Below are 18077 nucleotides of genomic sequence, written 5' to 3'. Positions count from 1 at the left end.
ACCGTCCCACCGAGCCCGGCCTCGATTCCCACGTCATGGTCGGTGATCTCCGCAAACCCCTTTCGCCGCCCGCCGCCGCCGCTAAGATCGTGGAGATTGCCCGTCGATGGCGTTGGGGACCGGAACTTCACTCTCATCTCGATCGCCTTCCTTTTACGCCATCCCCGAACCACCTCCACCTCGCTCTCTCCCATCTTTCCGATCCCGAGTCATCCCTCTCCTTACTCCGTTGGGCTCGCCGCCAACCCTGGTTTTCTCCTTCGGACGACTCCTACTCCGTTCTTCTTGATCGACTCCATTCTGCCGGCGACACAGACTCCATTCTCTCACTCTTTGATGAGATCGTTTCGGATGCCGATTTGACTGGGGGAAAAGCTGCCTTTCCACATGCACTTAACCGCGCGATTCAGTATCTCGCCCACGCCGACCGCATGGAGGTGTCTTTCCACTGCTTCAAGAAGCTCCGCGATGTAAACTTTACTGAGTTTACGACACAGACTTACAATTCTCTTATAACCCTGTTTCTCAGCAAGGGATTGCCTTATAAGGCATTCGAGATATACGAAGCCCTAGAGGCCAGCGGGTGCGTCCTTGACTCTTCCACATACGACCTCATGATCCCTGCCCTCGCGCGTTCAGGCCGCCTAGATGCTGCTCTCCGCCTCTTTCTGGATTCCAAGTCTCGGAGTGCCGCCCGGCCGGGGTTTCCTATCTATTCTGCTTTGGTGGACTCCATGGGCAAGGCTGGGCGGTTGGACTCAGCTGTAGGGCTTTACCGCGAGATGCTTGCCTCCGGGTACAAGCCGTCTGTTACAATGTATGTCTCCATGATCGAGTCGTTGGTGAAGGCGGGGAAGCTGGATGCCGGACTGGGTCTCTGGGATGAGATGAAAGCTGCTGGTTTCAGGCCGAACTTTGGCCTTTATACTATGATGGTTGAATCGCAGGCGAGATCTGGCAGGCTTGATCTTGCGGCCACCCTCTTTGCCGACATGGAGAAGGCTGGGTTTCTCCCTACTCCCTCAACCTACGCTTCCCTTGTTGAAATGCACTCTGCTGCCGGACAGGTTGACCCTGCAATGCGTCTTTACAATTCCATGATCAATACTGGCCTACGACCTGGTTTGAACACCTATACTTCGCTTCTGACTGTTCTGGCTTCCAAGAAACTCCTGGATTTGGCTGCAAAGATCCTACTTGACATGAAAGCAGGTGGTTTTTCAGTTGATGTGAATGCAAGCGATGTGCTGATGATATATATCAAGGAGGGATCTAACGAGCTGGCTTTGAGATGGCTTCGATTTATGGGCTCAGCTGGAATCAGAACAAACAATTTCATCATCCGTCAATTGTTTGAGGCCTGCATGAAGGCAGGTTTATACGAATCAGCTCGTCCACTGCTTCAAACCTATGTAAGCTCTGCTGCCAAGGTTGATCTAATACTCTACACTTCCATTCTTGCCCATTTAGTGAGATGCCAGGATGAGAAGAACGAGAAAGCTATAATGGATATAATGAGCGTGACAAAGCACAAGGCTCACTGGTTCATGTGTGGCCTCTTTACTGGCACAGAGCAGAGGAAGAAGCCTGTGTTATCTTTTGTGAGGGAATTCTTTCATGAAATTGATTATGAGACAGAGGAAAGTGCTGCTAGGTATTTTGTCAATGTTCTTCTTAATTATCTGGTCCTTATGGGTCAAATGAACCGTGCCAGATGTGTTTGGAAGGTGGCTTATGAGAACAAGCTGTTCCCTAAAGCCATAGTTTTTGATCAACACATAGCATGGTCACTGGATGTCAGGAATTTATCAGTTGGGGCTGCTTTGGTGGCTGTTGTGCACACTCTGCACCGGTTTAGGAAGAGAATGCTCTACTATGGTGTTGTGCCTCGGCGGATAAAGCTTGTGACTGGTTCAATGCTCAAGATGGTTGTAGCACAGATGCTTGGATCTGTTGAATCTCCATTTGAAGTTAGCAAGGTTGTCTTGAGGGCGCCTGGGGATTCAATACTAGAATGGTTCAAAAAGCCTATAGTCCAACAATTTTTGTTGAACGAAATACCGTCGAAAGCTGATGTTCTTATGCACAAGCTTAATGTGCTTTTCCCTAGCTCTGCACCGGAGGTTCGGTCACTTTCGCCTCCTAAGCCATTTTTATCCAGGTGAATCATAACTTCAATGTAATAGATAGGGAATTTTTCATACTTCCTACACAATTTCGATGTGTTTACATGTCTAACCCTCAAAGTTTTATATATATTTTTATATTACATTGGTGTCATAAAATACACATGAAAAGGTGTATTTCAGTTTTAAAATGCTTGTAAATCTTTGATGATATATTAAAGATTTGAGAATTATGTATGTAAATATGAAAGTCTAAATATTAGATATTTAAATACATAAGAATTGTGTGGTATGTATGTAAATCACCCTTTTAGATGTTGGTTGAATTTTTATGTTATAATGGAGGAGGTGAGACACCATTTTTAGAAAGATTCAATGTATTTATCCTAGATATTTATTTTCATAAATTAGAATTTTTTAAGCATTTTGGTTTTTGTTCTCAAATTTTCTGTGATTTAGATTAAAAGTGCAACTAATTTCATCTTCCTGAGCAATCCAGTTCTTTATAGTTACATCTCTTTGGTGTTGGCAGTTGGAAGTTTTTCATTGTTAAGAGGTATTCTTGTTTTAAGATTATGTATTAAAATGCAAGTTTCAGTTTTTTTTTGCATTGAATTACATACTGTGGCTTTCTAATCATTTGCATTCTTGCATACAAATTTTTTGCACTTATTTTTTCTCAGTTGAGGAGCTTTCATCTTTGGACTATACTTTTTAACTCTACTTGGATTGTTCACAACGATGGCATCTTTTCTTTTACCCTTCTTACATCTAAAACTATTTAAGGAAGTGATATTGGTATATATTACTGTTTATTATTTTGATAAGAGTGTTTTTAATCGTTTAAACCTAACCTTCCATAGGGCTTATATTGAACCTAGAACAAAGGGAGACTCAAATGTGAGTTCTAAAGGTCTGTATTGTTAGAGACATCTTTATGTGAGGGGTAGTTTTGTGGAAATTTATAAATTATTTCAGAATCATCTAACTTATCCTAGATTCCAAAATTAAAGTTAACAAAAATTGTAGCAATATGTGTTTGTATCATTAAGCAAAAGTAATCCGTTTAACTTCCCAAATACCATGAATAATTATTGAACTCATAGTTTTCCCTAACCATTCATCATGAGTTGATATATCAGCAGTCAGTCTTTGACATTAGAGGGATGGGAGTATGATAGGATCCGACGTCAAAATCAGTCTTTCCACAGAAATTAGTTCAAACACAATTTTTCTTCGATAATCAAACAAATAAATATAAATACAATGATAAGCACATATAATTCGAGATGCAGGCAATCTCTTCCAATTTCTACAATTCAAGATGTACGAAATCTCTCCCAAACCTTAAACCTAAGACTCACAACTCAATCTCATGTATAACCCTAACCCTAGACATAACAAACCTACTTATACCCAACAATAATAATAATAAAAGACTAAGTTGCTCTTAGGTGTACAAAAGACAAATTTGCCCTTAGGCTAGACACTAACGTAAAAATATTCCCCTCCAAATGACTCTTTGTCCTTAAGGTGAGAAAAACCGAGAGTTTTCCTCTTTCAGAGTTGTCTCTATCTCTTCATTCGTTGCCTCCTTGTCATGCACTATTAGAATTTGTAATTTTTTATCCTTGCAATTGTGTCCTGGGTAAACTTTTTATCGCACCGGAAACATATCCCCTTGACTTTCTTCTCCCGAATCTCCCTTTCTAAAAGGCACTTGAGTGTTGTCCAAATTGTGCCATTATTTGCATCCCGTTGCAGCCTCCCTCCGGACTTCCTCTGTTTGAGCTTTTGATATCATCTTGGTTGTAATAGTTCGGTACGGCTTTTCATCCGTGTTACTCCTGTTGACTCTCTTCATCTGATTCTTGTTCTCTACCATCTAAGCTAGTTTCATCTTCTTTCTCAATCTTCACGGTCTTAACAGTCGGATTGATGCTCGTATGTTGGGCTTTAGGCCCTTCATGAAATTTCTTTTTAATTTTGCTTCAGAAATCCCCCTCAAACGTGCTGACAATAGCTCAAATCTCTCTCTGTATTCCATGACAGTCCCCCTCCTGAGTCAAGACATATAATTGCCTGTATATTTCTCCTTCCCAAATTGCTCAGAAATGTTTTAATAAACAATCATTGAATTCCTTCCACAATTAGATCGAGTATCTAGCCTTCCTCCACTGAAATCAGGCTAGATATTTCTCTTCCAAACATAACCCTACCGCTATGAGTTTCTCCTCCCATTCTTGCCCATTCACCTCGAAGTGTTGCTCTTCCCGAGACCCACTCATGTGCATCTTCTCCCTCAAAGATCAATATCTTCAACTTCCTAACTATAAAATCTCCACCCCAACTTTCTATTCCTCTGTTGTTTCCCCCCATATATCAAGGGTAAAACTCCCTCCTTCGATCATATCCATATTCCCTAATTGCTTTTGTCCTTTCTTTTTTCTGCTCCCCCATACCTCTTGCATAATCTCTTTTCCATGTTTTAGCTCAACCGCCCTTATCAAAAATCTGTAATCCACCACTCATCAAAGCCCAAAGAGGAGGTTCTTAATGGTAGATGCTTTCCTTTTATTCCTTTCGTCTGATCTCTTTCTCTTTCGATTTAGCCAATGAATGTCTGGTCAACCCCTGGGTAGAGTTTGCAAACTGAACTGTCGGCGGGGTCTTGGATTGTATCTCAATAAGCTTTCTCAACTTCTCTTCCAAGCTCTCAAATCAGTTGTCAATGGCAGAAAACCTTTTATCTATCCCAGATTTAAGTTGTTGCACTTTTTCCACCAATTTCTTTTCCAAATCGTCAATTTTTTTGGCTTCTATTACTTTCTGTAAATAAGGCACGCTTGATTCCGAATTTGGTTGCTGACTTCTAGGATCACAATTAGGACATGTCCGATCCTATCGCAGCCATCCTCGCAAGTTCTGATCGCGATTGTACGCGGAGACGGTGCAAGAGGAGACGTAAGATAGAGTTTCGGGTCTTTGTATGCCGCACTGCTTTCCCAGGTAGCTCTGATCGTGACTATATTAGATGAAGAAAAAATAGGGGAGTTTCAAATCTCTATACGTAGCTTCTAGGTTGGGCTGATTGAGACTGTATGGGAGTAGACATCTCAGAAACAAGAGTGCCGATGGTTTACAGATCTCTATACACTGCTATTTCGTCGATTCCATCGGTCTTCACAGGCGATAGAAGACGCAATTATTTCATGGCCTACCTCGTATGCTGAAAGGTGCGAGTTGCGGTTTTCGGTAAGTTGCGATCTCGTCTTGGCTTTGCCTGTATGTCGAGATTACTTCATGTGTTTGAAACTCTGGCTCTCGATGCCCGATCTTTTTTCTTTGATTCCTAGAATTGATTGCTTTGATTTCAATTTGATATGATATGATGTCAAAATTGGCATGCCTTTCCACATAAATTAGGACAAACTTGATTTTTCTTCAATAATCAAGCAAATCAACAAGAATTCAAAGATAAGCATCTACAATTCTAGAGGTGGGCGATTTCTCCCGATTTCTACAATTTGAGAGGTAGGAAATCTCTCCTAAACTCTAATCTTAAGACTCACAACTCAATCTCATGCATAACCCTAACTCTAGACATAATAAGCCTATTTATATCATAATAATAATAAAAGATTAAATTGTCCTTAGGCATACAAAATACAAATTTGCCCTTAGACTAGGCGCCAATGTAACACAATAACATCAATTGAAGATAAGATGAAAGAGAATGGATTTAAATCATTTTGACATGTGCGACAAGGGTGAGAAGATGTTTAGTAGGAAGTGGAAAAGGCAGACCAAATATTATTTGAATTCGAAGTTGTGAAAAAAAAGGGGGCACTTACATACATACTACTCAATTCCTATTTATTTTTCTATTTTACACCTAAATTTTACTTTTTTATATTTATATCACAAAAATCTCTTTTATCACACAAATAATACGTCATTTTAATTTCTAAAAACTGAAGTACACCTTTTCATCCATAGTTATGGCGTTATGGATGTAAAAACTGAAGTTTAGGTGTTAGATATACAAATACTTGAGAAATTAGTGGTATGTAAATAAATCTCACACCAATAAAAAAAAACCGTTAGATAGTTTCGACATCTCATGTATCCGCTATTAGAACCATTGCATATTGACAATCCTTAAACGCATACCAAATAGTTAGGATGAGGCTATTTATGATCCCATGTTGATGATTAGCTATGATGGGTTGTCTTTTTAAATATTTAATTTTTTTTTCATTTTTTTTGTCTATTTTAGCTATCACATGTTGATTTTATAAAGCAAAGTATAACATCGATTTCGGCTCTTTATTGAAACTACCCATGTTTCTTTGTATTGCTTATAAAAGATGCTCTTTGCAATCAGGGGAAGCAGATTTTGTGGTTGTGGTTAGGTTTGAATTGTGCCTAAATTCCTGCTGTCAATTTTTGTGTTAGGCTAGATAAAAGAGTTATTTAAATATCCCATTTTTGTTTCTTTCTCGGTCTTTATTTCTATTAGACTCAAAAGTTACCTAACTTACAATATAGCTAAAAATGGGGCATTTACGTACATACCACACAATTCTAAAGTATTTAAGAATCTAACATCTAAATTTGCATATTGCATGCATAGCATTCAAACCTTTAATATCTCATAAAAATATCACACTGTCAAACTTTTTAAAAGTGACATTCACATTTTTGTGCCAAGTTTATGATTCCAAAGAGGTATAAAAGTAAATACATAAGATTTGTGTGGCATGTTTGTAAATCCCTCTTTAAAAATATACCGAGTTTGGCTCAATCCTTTCCATGTGTTTTGGGTGGTGTAGGTTGTGGTTATCTGCCCAAAATAGTTATTGAAATGCAACATTTCATAACCAACCACATTTCACATAAAATAATATACGATACCAATTTTATAAAAATAGTTACGAGGTTTTTCAAACATCAAAATAGGATAGCTCTTGGGACAAAGTGATAATCTCTCATACATTCAGGGATGACAATTACTCCCAGCCATTAGGTTAAGGACAAATCGACTAAACACTGCAGGGTTAGAAATTTTCACTCTTCAACTCAATTGTTTTACAGAATTTAAAGTATTGTTGATATTGATGACAAATCTGTATCTGACATCGGCCTTTGCGAGCCTCGTCATCGCCTGATTGACATAATCCGCACCGAGGAGATAAATCTCTGCAGTAATGTTGTTCTCCCCTACAAAAACTATTATGTCCTATTTATCCTTCATTCCACCTATCAGCTCCCTGTAATTGTCTTTCCTTCAGCAATTAATCCAGTTACATAGAGATCAGAGCCTTCTTCTTGAGCTTTCAAGCAAAAGAGCTGAAGTAGTTCTTCTGTTCTAACTTGCCAAATACCAGAGGCAAAACATGAAACTCAAGTTCTTCTGGTATTCTGACCATGACCAGCTTTCCTTTCATGCTTAACAATGCTATCAACAGCATGAGATCGTGTTTCACAGACACCGTGTTGATGATTCCGTCTCCCTGCAACCAGAATGAGAAACAATCCAACAAGGAATTCAGAGTTTGTTTGGTAGCAGGTATGATTTAAGTAAATTTGGTTTTAGTTGATTATGTTTGAAAGGTGGAGTAGGAATTGAACATCAAAACTAGTGATTGAAGCCATAAAGACTGTCAAAACCAATAAAATCAAGACTTTTGTGATGGAAGTAAAACGAAAACTCAAATCATGATTCTTAAACATCACTGTAACCTGCATCTGCAGAGGATCACTACTGACTAGGAAATCATTAGCTTCAACTCCATTGATGGACTCCTCTTTCTTTTTTGCAGATAAGCTGATGATAATGATCTTCATCTCGATTGCCTTGTCAAATTTTACAGCGATGTGGCTGAGCCCATTGAGTTCGACAGTCGAAACTGCTTCACAGGATCATTGAGCTCCAAGTTCTTCATGTTGCTATAGACTGATCCCTGCACAGAGCAGCGGTACCGCCTTGTCCATTGCCAAGTTCTCGGGGGAACTTGACCACGAAGTGTCGGTCGACGACCATGTTGTCAGAACAGAGTCCATAGGTGATGGAGCCATCCTTGTAGATTGAATTGTAGGTGAATATGAATTTGGAGTAGTAGTTTTTTTTTTTGTTTTTGGTTGCAGTTTTCGTAGGAATAGCAACAACCAACAAAGCAGCCCACATCTATTTTGCCTCCAATTTTGAATTTTCCGACATTGCAACCAACTGCGGTGGCAATGTTGGCAATTTCATGCCTGCAAGCTGGTCATTCAGTTATTTATTTTTTTTTTTTTTTTTTAATTTAATATAAAATATTATTTACGTTGCCTATTTTTTTATTTTTAATTTAATATAAAATATTATTTACGTTGCCTAGCAGTTTTTGTTGTGTGACAAGTGGCAGTCTTTGTTGTGTGACAAGCATCCCAATATAATTTTGTACAAACAAATTAGTTTATACTCTCTCCATGATGAGGTAAAGTCTTTGAATTTATTTTGAGATTAATATCATATTAAAATTGGTTGGTTTTTTTTTTTAATATTTCACTCATCTCAAAGTAAATCTAACGATCTTACTGCACATGCAAAACTAATTTTTCCTAATATGGAGAGTATTTTTCATGGCAGATTTGCATTACTTTATGAATTTAGTGCAACAAGACCCACCCACGAAGACAAGGATTGTACACAAAGTACTCTGCAACTCGTTCTTCGTCAGCTGGAGATCCGTATGGCTTATACCACAATACAGTATTTTGATGGTAACATCATCTTCTCTTTTTTTTCTGTCAAAACATGAAATCAAACAAATTATATATGTTTCTTCACTTTCATTCCATGTTCAATAAAATTGCTAAATATTGACATCATACATCTTTGAAAAATTGCAGGTGCATAAGTGCATTGCATAGTCCAAAAGGCAATCTACGAAAAGCAAATGTTCCATATGGGCTAATAAATGTTGTCTTCTCTTGATCCTATAGAGAAATTGAAATTTGGTGATAACCGGTATATCCATCTAAAAAGCAATAATATTTGTTCCCAACTAATCTATCCAACATTTAGTCTAGAAAAGGTAAAGGAAAGTGATCTTTTATGGTGGTCATGTTTAATTTTCTATAGTCAATACAAATTTGCCAACCAGTAAATTGTCTTATTAGTATTAATTCATTTTCCTCATTTTCTTTAACGGTCACTCCTCCTTCCTTCAGAATACAGTTAATTGGACTTACCTAAGCACTGTCTGAAATATGATATATAATTCCAGCATATAACTATTTTAAAATTTCTATTTTAACAACTTCTTTCATTATTGGGTTTAATCTCCTCTGAGGATCAGCTTTAGGTTCATATGTATATATATATAGCTATGTGTGTGTTGAGTCACAAATTGTGAGTGATCTTACACCGCTTAGGTATGCGCATTTTAGAGGAGAAGAGTAGTAACTCGGAAAAAAAGAAACTAAAATGTATTCTCTCTCAAAAATTTCTAGTGAAAAATGTTCAATGTCCACCTTCAAAGAAAAAGATACCTCATTCATTCGGTGGAATTAGTTATCTGGTTTAGTCAGTTGAAATCGGCTGAGCGTGTTTGCAAAGTTGTCTTGCCAGTTTAATCAAATTCCCAAATTCTGTTGTTGCCTCGTGCTTTCTCCGAATATATTTAGAATATTCTGATCAAGTCATGTTTGTGATGCTGACCCGTTCTTTGAACTTGGTCAAATGTTGTGGCTAGGGGTGTAAACGAGCCGAACACGAGCGAGCCCAAGCTCTGCTCGTGTTCAGCTCGTTTATATTTCAAGCTTAAAAAGAACACAAGCCGTTCACAAACAAAAAGAATCATACAATGTTGGCATGTAAGTCACAATGGGGCTAAGCTATGGGTGGATTCAATAGTCCCCTAGAACCCCTACCCTTTTTGGGCTTATAATAGTGACAAAGAAAGGCAAGGCTTCCATCGCCTGATTGAGAGTAATTTATGATGAAGACTAGGAGCAGGTTGCTCATATCCCATAACTTTAATTTTAGAGTATCTATTTTTATATAAATTTAGGACCAGATTGTACTTAGGTTTATATAAAATATAATCTCTCAAATCTCAATCCAATCAGAGCAAGAAATTAATAAAAATAAGGAAAAAATATGTAGACAATATGGAATATGAAGACAATACTCTACATACCACAAATGAGGCAAAAACCACTAGTCTTCCTCCCTTAGTTGCTTATACAAACCCCTCATTTGCCTATGTATATTGGTTACAAACTCTGTGTGTCAATCATTGCAATATTAAAAAAATGAGAATTCTTAATATTGTTAAATATAATTATATATATATTTTTTGTGTTATGTCACAAAAAGTATTATATTCCTCTGCCCTTTTTTATCCTTGATATGTTATATAGTTTTTGTTGTTAAAGTGTTGATTTTATTAGTAGCAAAACTATTGCTCTTCGATGAACTACATATGTTGTCACGGGGTGTTTGATGTCAATTTTTATTTTTATTTTATAAACATATTTATTTGATATATTTATTGTATATATTTGTTTAAAATAAAATAAAATAATTAAAAAAAAAGAATACTTAAATAAATTTTTAGATATCTGATTACTTTTAAAAAAATGTATCACTATCAAACCTAATTTATTAAAATTAAAATAAAAATACAAAATAAAACATAAAAAACATGTGATTACTAAGGCCCATCACACATGTAACACAATCTGACGCACAAATATTGATATTTACATATTAAACACTCAAATTTTTAATCCGCATGAAGGATATAGGGTCTTTTCGATCAGAGCTCAAATGGATTGAGTTCGGATTGAAATCGGTGCGTGGCTTATTATGCTAGATTTCAAGCTGAGCGCTCAGCTCGAAATTGAATTGAGCTTGATCCGGCTCGAAATCAAAACGAGCTGGCTGAGTTATTTGGATACGTTGGCATGAAATAGAAACAAGGTGGCTCAAATAAAGTTATTTAGATCTGTTTCAGTTAGAAAATAGGCTCGCAGCTTTTATTATTTGATTTTATTTGCTCATAGCCCAACTTGTACATTTTGATCAAGTTAAAATTCGAATCAATTTTGAAGTGATTAACAATCGTGTTGTTCGTATGTAAATTTCTCAGGATACTGCAGATAGCTAAAACTAGCATTGCAAACCTCCTGGAGAAATTGAAGGGGGATAGAACGTCGGAGCTGTCTCTCGCCGCCAAACCAAACGCTTTCCGGCAATCCTCCTATGTCGTCGCGGCCTTCCCTCCATTTTGCGTCGTTGCCACTATTATCAAACTCTGCTTTAGTTCTTCACGCCAGTTACCTCTCCTTCCAACACCTTTATATAAAAGCGGCGTCCTCTAATCTGACGTTCATTAAACATCTAATCCTTAATTAATGTTGAGAAATTTGGGCGAAGACAAATAAGAATCGACACAAATTCAGAAGAACGCACAGAGATTTAATGAGGTTTGGTAAAGATGCCTACATCCTCGGGAGCAGAGTGATAATTTCATTTTTAATATTCAGAAAAGAATACAAAATACAAGATTCAACTCTTTCAAAGACCTAAGATTACAAACAGGTATATTTATAATTCCAGAGTAAACCATACAGTATAATATGTAATTCTCAAATTACCCCTGTACCGTATAGCGGGGCGTTGACCCAACACCCCCAACCCACATAACGTAACTTCCCGATTTGGACAGATTCTTCCGCTTCGCTTCGCTCCGCTCTGCTTCGTTCCAGCGTCTGACCCTATATGGTATATGAGTCATACATAACAAATCTCCACCTTGGCGAATATCCAGCCCCTTAGGAGAAAAGATACCTGGGAGTTACACCTGCACCAATGTGGGTTGGGCCACCATGTTTCTGCTGCGCCCACGCTGATCTCAACCCACTAAATTCTAAGAGACAAACATCTTCAATTCTAAGAGACATCTCTTCATTCCAAGAGACTCCAAATTCTGATATTATGAGTCATACTTAACAATTCTCCACCTTGGCGAATATCCAGTTTTTTAGAAGACAATCTCCACATTACGAATATCCAATCTCTTAGGAGAAAAATCTCTACCTTGCGAATATCCTGCCTTTTAGGAGAAAATCTTCACCTTACGAATATCCAGCCCCTTAGGAGAAATATATTCACCTTGCGAATATCCTGCCCCTTAAGAGAAAATCTCTACATTGCGAATATCCAACACCTTAGGAGAAATATATCATGGAGTTTCTTATGCACAAATGTAGGTTGAAACACTTTTCTTGTTCGCGCCAACACCTCGGCTAAACTGCTGTCCCGTGAGCGAAACCCTTCGTGAAATACCTCCATGAAACCACTGTTCGCAAATAATCGCGCCTGCTCGCTCTCCAGCACCCTATCGAACTCCACATGTCGCAAACTCCACCTGTCGCAACTCCTCCTGCGACGAACTTGCAAACTTCGCTGGTCAAACACCACCAAACTCCTCTGTTCGCAAACGCTCCTATCCGCGACAACTGCACACGAACTCTTGTTTGCTAACTCTATCTTGCATAATGCCGCGAAGGTTCATGAACTATCGCGCCTCGAAGACTCGATGCCGCCTCTACCGCGAACTCTCTGAAGCATAACTCGTCAAACTGCCGCAGCCCTTTATCCGAACTGCTTTGCACCTGTTCGTTCCCGCGAGCCCGAGCGAGCCCGTCTTCCTTGCGAGCAATCCACAAAATTTTATATTCTTCTGCGTCGTAGCCAAGATTTCCTTTCTCCAGCCAAGGAAATTTAGAGAATACTTCCAAATTTTCTTCTCCGCAAGATTCCTTGTTGAGTCAGAAATTGTACTTCGATTCTGCTACAAATTCTCCGAAGGAAAATAACTTAATTAAGCTTTAATTGGGCCTCCAGTAAAGATCTTCCTTAATTAAGCCACTGTGACTCCAACAAAGATCCGCTGAAGGAATATTCTGCAGCTCCAGTAAAGGAAAGAAAATCCCTTTCCAATTACTCCGCTCTGCTTTCCTTCCAGAATTTCATTTGAACTTCCCTTTTCCGCTTCCGCCAAGATTCAGCAAAAGAAATTTAGAAAATCCTCCCAAATTTTCTTCTCCGCAGCCTAGATTCCCTTCCTCCTCTTTTGTCTCCAGCAAGGGAATCAAATTGCCTCCCAGCAAAGGAAATTTCGCACAAGGAAATTTCATGAGGGAATATTCCTGAAGTTTCCCTTCCGATCCCAATTCACTATGTTGTTCTTGCGTTGAATTCCTGGTTGATGCTGATCTAGCTGGAGACATCGATACTAGAAGAAGTACTACAGGTTATATTTACACTATTATTGGCACTGCAGTATCATGAGGCTCTAATCTGCAGAAGACAGTTTCGTTGTCTACTACAGAAGCTGAGTACATAACAGTGTCAGAAGCTGCAAAGGAGATGATATGGCTACAGGGCTTCTTGAAAGAATTAGGCAAGAAGGATCTGATGGGCGTACTCTACAGTGACAGTCAGAGCGTTATATTCCTTGCCAGGAATCCAACATTTCAGTCCAGGACAAAACACATTCAGATCAGGTATCACTTCATACGATCATTGTTGGATGACGGACAATTGATGCTTGAGAAAATTTGTGGAAGCCAGAACCCTGTTGATATGTTGACAAAGGGTGTTACTCTGGAGAAACTGAAGTTGTGCGCAGCTTCAGTTGGTCTTCTAACTTGAAGACATGGGCTTTGAGTTGCAGAGGTGGAGGATTCAAAGTAGAGGATTCAAAGTGAAGGATTCATATTGAAGAAAGGGGCGACGCCGTCAGTGGAGGATATCAGTTTGAGGAAGGAGATGTTGTAGCATGTGTTCAGTCTCCAAGTGGGAGATTGTTAGCACTGGAGACCTTTCACGCCTGCCTCCCTCTCTCCCGATCACGAACGACGCGCCCGCTTCCGCTCTCCTCCCGTCTCCCGCGCACGCGAATAGTCGCACCTCCTCTGTTTCGCGCTTGAAGTTTCGCGTCCTTTCGCCAGAAATCGCTCCCGTCTCCCCTTTATTTCGCGAATCAGTGCCATATCTCCTGCTTCCTCTCTATTTCGCGAAGTATCGCCTGCTTTGAGACAGAAGGAATAAGAAGATACGCACGACATTTGGCTTGCTTGGTTTTTTTTTTCGGTGTGTTTAAGGCTTACGGGAAAGCTTTTTTTAGAGGTGGACGACTTTGGTGTTTGTTCTGTTCGCAGTTTTCGGTGAGGTCAGAAGATCAAACTTAGTTCTTCTTCTTCTTCTTGGGCTACTCTCCGATAGAGAGAGAGAGAGAGAGAGAGAGAGAGAGAGATAAAGTTGTCTCTTGTAAGTGTTGAGACTATCGACTACGGTGTAATTTCCTCGATTAGTAAAATCCTCTGCAACTCCGTGGATGTAGGCAATTTGCCGAACCACATAAATCTGTGTGTTATTTTCTGGTGTGAATTTCTCGTGCTATTTTTTTTGCTTCGTCGTCGATCGTTTTAAATTATATATATATACCACAACAAGGACAACCGAACGAAAAAATTTAAGGAGCCCAATCCAAGTAACAATCATTCATGATCAATTTCTCTGAGCTGATCATGGAGCTTCTCACAAAATAGCCAAAGAGCCCCACATAATATCTCTCTGACCCTTTGAGAAGGCTCATTGTCCAAGAAGGATTGTTCGTCAGATTACGATCGCTCACCATCTGAGAAGACTCCTTGTCCAATGAGTGCTGCTTGTTAGAAGACATGTAGTAGGAAGTAAAAAAGACATACCAAATATTACTTGAATTAGAAGTCGTGAAAAAAAGGGGTCACTTAAATACGTAACACTCAATTCCTACGTATTTACCCATCTTAAAATTAATTTTTACTTTTTTTTTATTTTTATATCATTCAAATCTCTTATATCACATAAATAATATCCATCATTTTAACTTTTTAGACACTTTTCCCTCCATATTTAAGGTGTTATACATGTAAAAAATTGAGGTTTGGGTGTTAGATATGCAAATACTTGGGAATTTAGTGGTATGCATGTAAATCTTCCAAACAATCCATTAGATAGTTTTTATACCTCATGTAAGCCTCTGTAGGAACTATTGCATATTGAGTATCTGTAAACTCATACCAAATAATTAGGGTGAGGCTAGATCTATAATACCCTTCTCATTTTTTTGTCTATTTTATTTATCAGCATATCACTTGTTGATTTCATAAAGCAGAGCAATTCATATCTAATCTATTTAAAAATGGGGCATTTACGCACAGACCTCACACTTCTTTTGCAAAGGTTTATGATACCAAAGTGGTATTAAAGTAACTACATGAGATTTGTGAGGTATGTATGTAAATCCCCCTTTATAAACATAAAGAAGTTGGGGCTCAAACCTTTGCATGCGTTTTGGGTGATGTGAGTTGTGGTTTTCTACACAAAATAGTTATTAAAATGTAACATTTCATAAAAATAACATACGATCACATACCAAGTTTATAAAAATAAACATGAGATTGTTCAAACATCAAAAAAGATAGTTTTAGGGACAAGTGACCATGCCTCATCCCTTCTGGGATGGCAATTACTCCTAGCCATTAGATTAATGACAAACTGACTAAGCACTGCGATGGTAGAAATTCTCACTCTTCAACCCAATTGCTCAACTGAATACAAAGTATTGCCAATATCAATGACGAATCTGTATCTGACATCGGCCTTTGCGAGCCTCTTCATCGCCTCATTCGTTGACATAATCCGCACCAATGAGTTCAATCTCTGCAGTAATGTTGTGTTCCCCTGCAAAATCTATCATCTCTTGTGTGTCCTTCATTCCACCTATCAAACTCCCTGTAATTGTCTTCCCACCTACAATTAATCCAGTTACATAAACATCAGAGCCCTTATTCATGGTCTTTCAAACAAAATAGCTGAAGAAGTTCTATTATATAACTCACCAAATAGCAGAGGCGCAACATGAAGCTCCAATGGATGCTCTGGTGCTCCTACCATGGCAAGCTTCCCCTTTGTCTTCAACAATGCTATCAATGGCACGAGATTGTGCTTTGCAGACACCGTGTTAATGATTCCATCCATTGTTCCTATTGCTCCCTGCAACCAGAGTCAGAAACAATGCAAGGAATTCAATGGTTGTTTGGTAGGATGCATGATATATCTAAATTTGGTTAATTGTTTTGAAGGGTGGAACATCAAGACTCAAATAGAGTAGAAATTGAACATCCAAACTTTCAAATCATGATTCTAAAACATCACTACAACCTGCATGTGTTGAGGATCACTGCTGATGAGGAAATCATCAGCTCCAAGCTGCTTAATGGCTTCTTCTCTCTTTTTCATAGATGAGCTGATGACTGTGACCTTCATCCCAAATGCCTTGCCAAATTTGACAGCAATGTGGCCGAGCCCACCAAGTCCGACAACTCCGAGGTGCTTCCCAGCCTCATTGAGCCCCAAGCTCTTCATTGAATTGTAGACTGTGATCCCTGCACAGAGCAGTGGTGCCACCTTGTCCATCGCCAAGTTCTCGGGCAACTTGACTACAAAATGTTGATTGACAACTATCTTATCAGAATAGCCTCCATAAGTGATGGTGCCATCAGTATCGATTGAATTGTAGGTGAGTATGAGTTTGGAGCAGTAGTTCTCTTGATTTTGGATGCAATTCTCACACGAATGACAGGAACCAACCAAGCAGCCCACACCAACTTTGTCTCCAATTTTGAACTTTCCGACGTTGTTGCCGACTTCGGTGACCAGGCCTACAATTTCATGCCTGCAAGTGATCATGCAATTTTGATTTTTGATTTGATGGAGGAAATGCTATCTAACATTGCCTAACATAGTTTTTTGGTGTGCAAAAATCCCATATTTTGATTATGATAAGTTAAAAGTCATTGAATTTTTTTTGAATTGTGTATGATATTAAAATTGATTGTTTTTCTTTTCTTTTTTACATATATATATTTTGCTCATCTCAATGTTAATCTAGCCATGTTACTGCAAATTCAGAACTAATTTTTTAAAATATGAAAAAGTACTTTTCATGGCAGATTTGGTGAACTTTGTGAATAGAACAATACCCTGGAAGAGAAGGATACACAGTATTCTTCCACTCGTTCTTGACTTGATGGAGATCTGAGTGACATATACCACAATATAATATTTTTATGGTAACATCATCTTCTCCATTTTTCCTGTCGAACCATGTTATCAAATAAGTCTTAATAGTTTCTTCAAATCACATAAAGATAATGGAATATTCAATTGTCAATGATCTCACACCACTTAGTTAATGACATATAAGAGGAGTAGGAAAACATAAAACAATAATAAAGAAGGAAAAGTATGTTATCTCTCAAGATTAAAGTTGAAATAGAAAATTTCTAGTGAGAAGATTTAATGCCCACCATCAAAGAAAATACCTCCCCTACCCATTTGATGGCTTCCTATATTTATAAGTTTACATAAATGACTACCCAAAAAGAAAAAAAAAAAGTTGAAATATTGACAATGATGTAAGTAGATGCGTTTTTCGGCTATGAGGCAAGTTCATGAAGTCGCTTTGACGTGTCGAGTTAGCCCTCCAAACTAATTTCTCGTACTAATTCTGCAAGCTTTGTTAAGTTGGTATTTGTGTTTTATATGGTTAAGTCAGTCGAAGTCGACTGAACTAGTTTAGAATTGTTGAATGGTATTTTCTTTGAATATGTTTAGAATTTTCTAACTTATATGCTTGTTGCTTGCACATGTTTTGAAGTTTTTCAAAGGGTATTTGTGTATGTGTGCATGTATTATAATTTTTCATGAGAAAACTTTGCTTTCATGATTGTGCTTTTTTATTGGTCAAAGTTAGGTGAAAATTGAGGATCTATTGATACTTTCATCTGTTAGTCAAAACGAACTTGTACAAGCAATTAAGGTTCTATATATATATATATATA

At 38.2% G+C, this 18077-nt stretch overlaps 2 protein-coding genes across 2 annotated transcripts in view; one reads left to right on the top strand and one right to left on the bottom strand.

Moving 5' to 3' along the window:
• Position 1: 1 nt before the first annotated feature.
• On the top strand, positions 2–9058 carry LOC110019774 (pentatricopeptide repeat-containing protein At1g79490, mitochondrial; the record flags this gene model as incomplete). Its single annotated transcript, XM_020717594.1, is given in 3 exon segments — positions 2–2161; positions 8761–8894; positions 9024–9058. Coding segments are annotated over 3 exon segments (2268 nt in total). The 3' UTR covers positions 9032–9058.
• A 6431-nt stretch (positions 9059–15489) lies between these two features.
• The window catches only part of LOC110019806 (probable mannitol dehydrogenase), a 3775-nt gene continuing 1187 nt past the window's right edge, over positions 15490–18077 (bottom strand). The window contains 5 exon segments of the mRNA XM_020717643.1: positions 15490–15864; positions 15866–15984; positions 16074–16227; positions 16396–16909; positions 17217–17334. Coding sequence (XP_020573302.1) covers positions 15766–15864; positions 15866–15984; positions 16074–16227; positions 16396–16909; positions 17217–17334 — 1004 coding nt within the window. The 3' untranslated portion in view covers positions 15490–15765.

The sequence above is a fragment of the Phalaenopsis equestris genome, unplaced genomic scaffold, assembly GCF_001263595.1.
Source record: "Phalaenopsis equestris unplaced genomic scaffold, ASM126359v1 Scaffold000078, whole genome shotgun sequence".
In the NCBI taxonomy this organism is placed as follows: Eukaryota; Viridiplantae; Streptophyta; class Magnoliopsida; order Asparagales; family Orchidaceae; genus Phalaenopsis; species Phalaenopsis equestris.
Note: the sequence above shows the minus strand (reverse complement) of the source record. Positions and strands in the feature narration are given on the sequence as shown.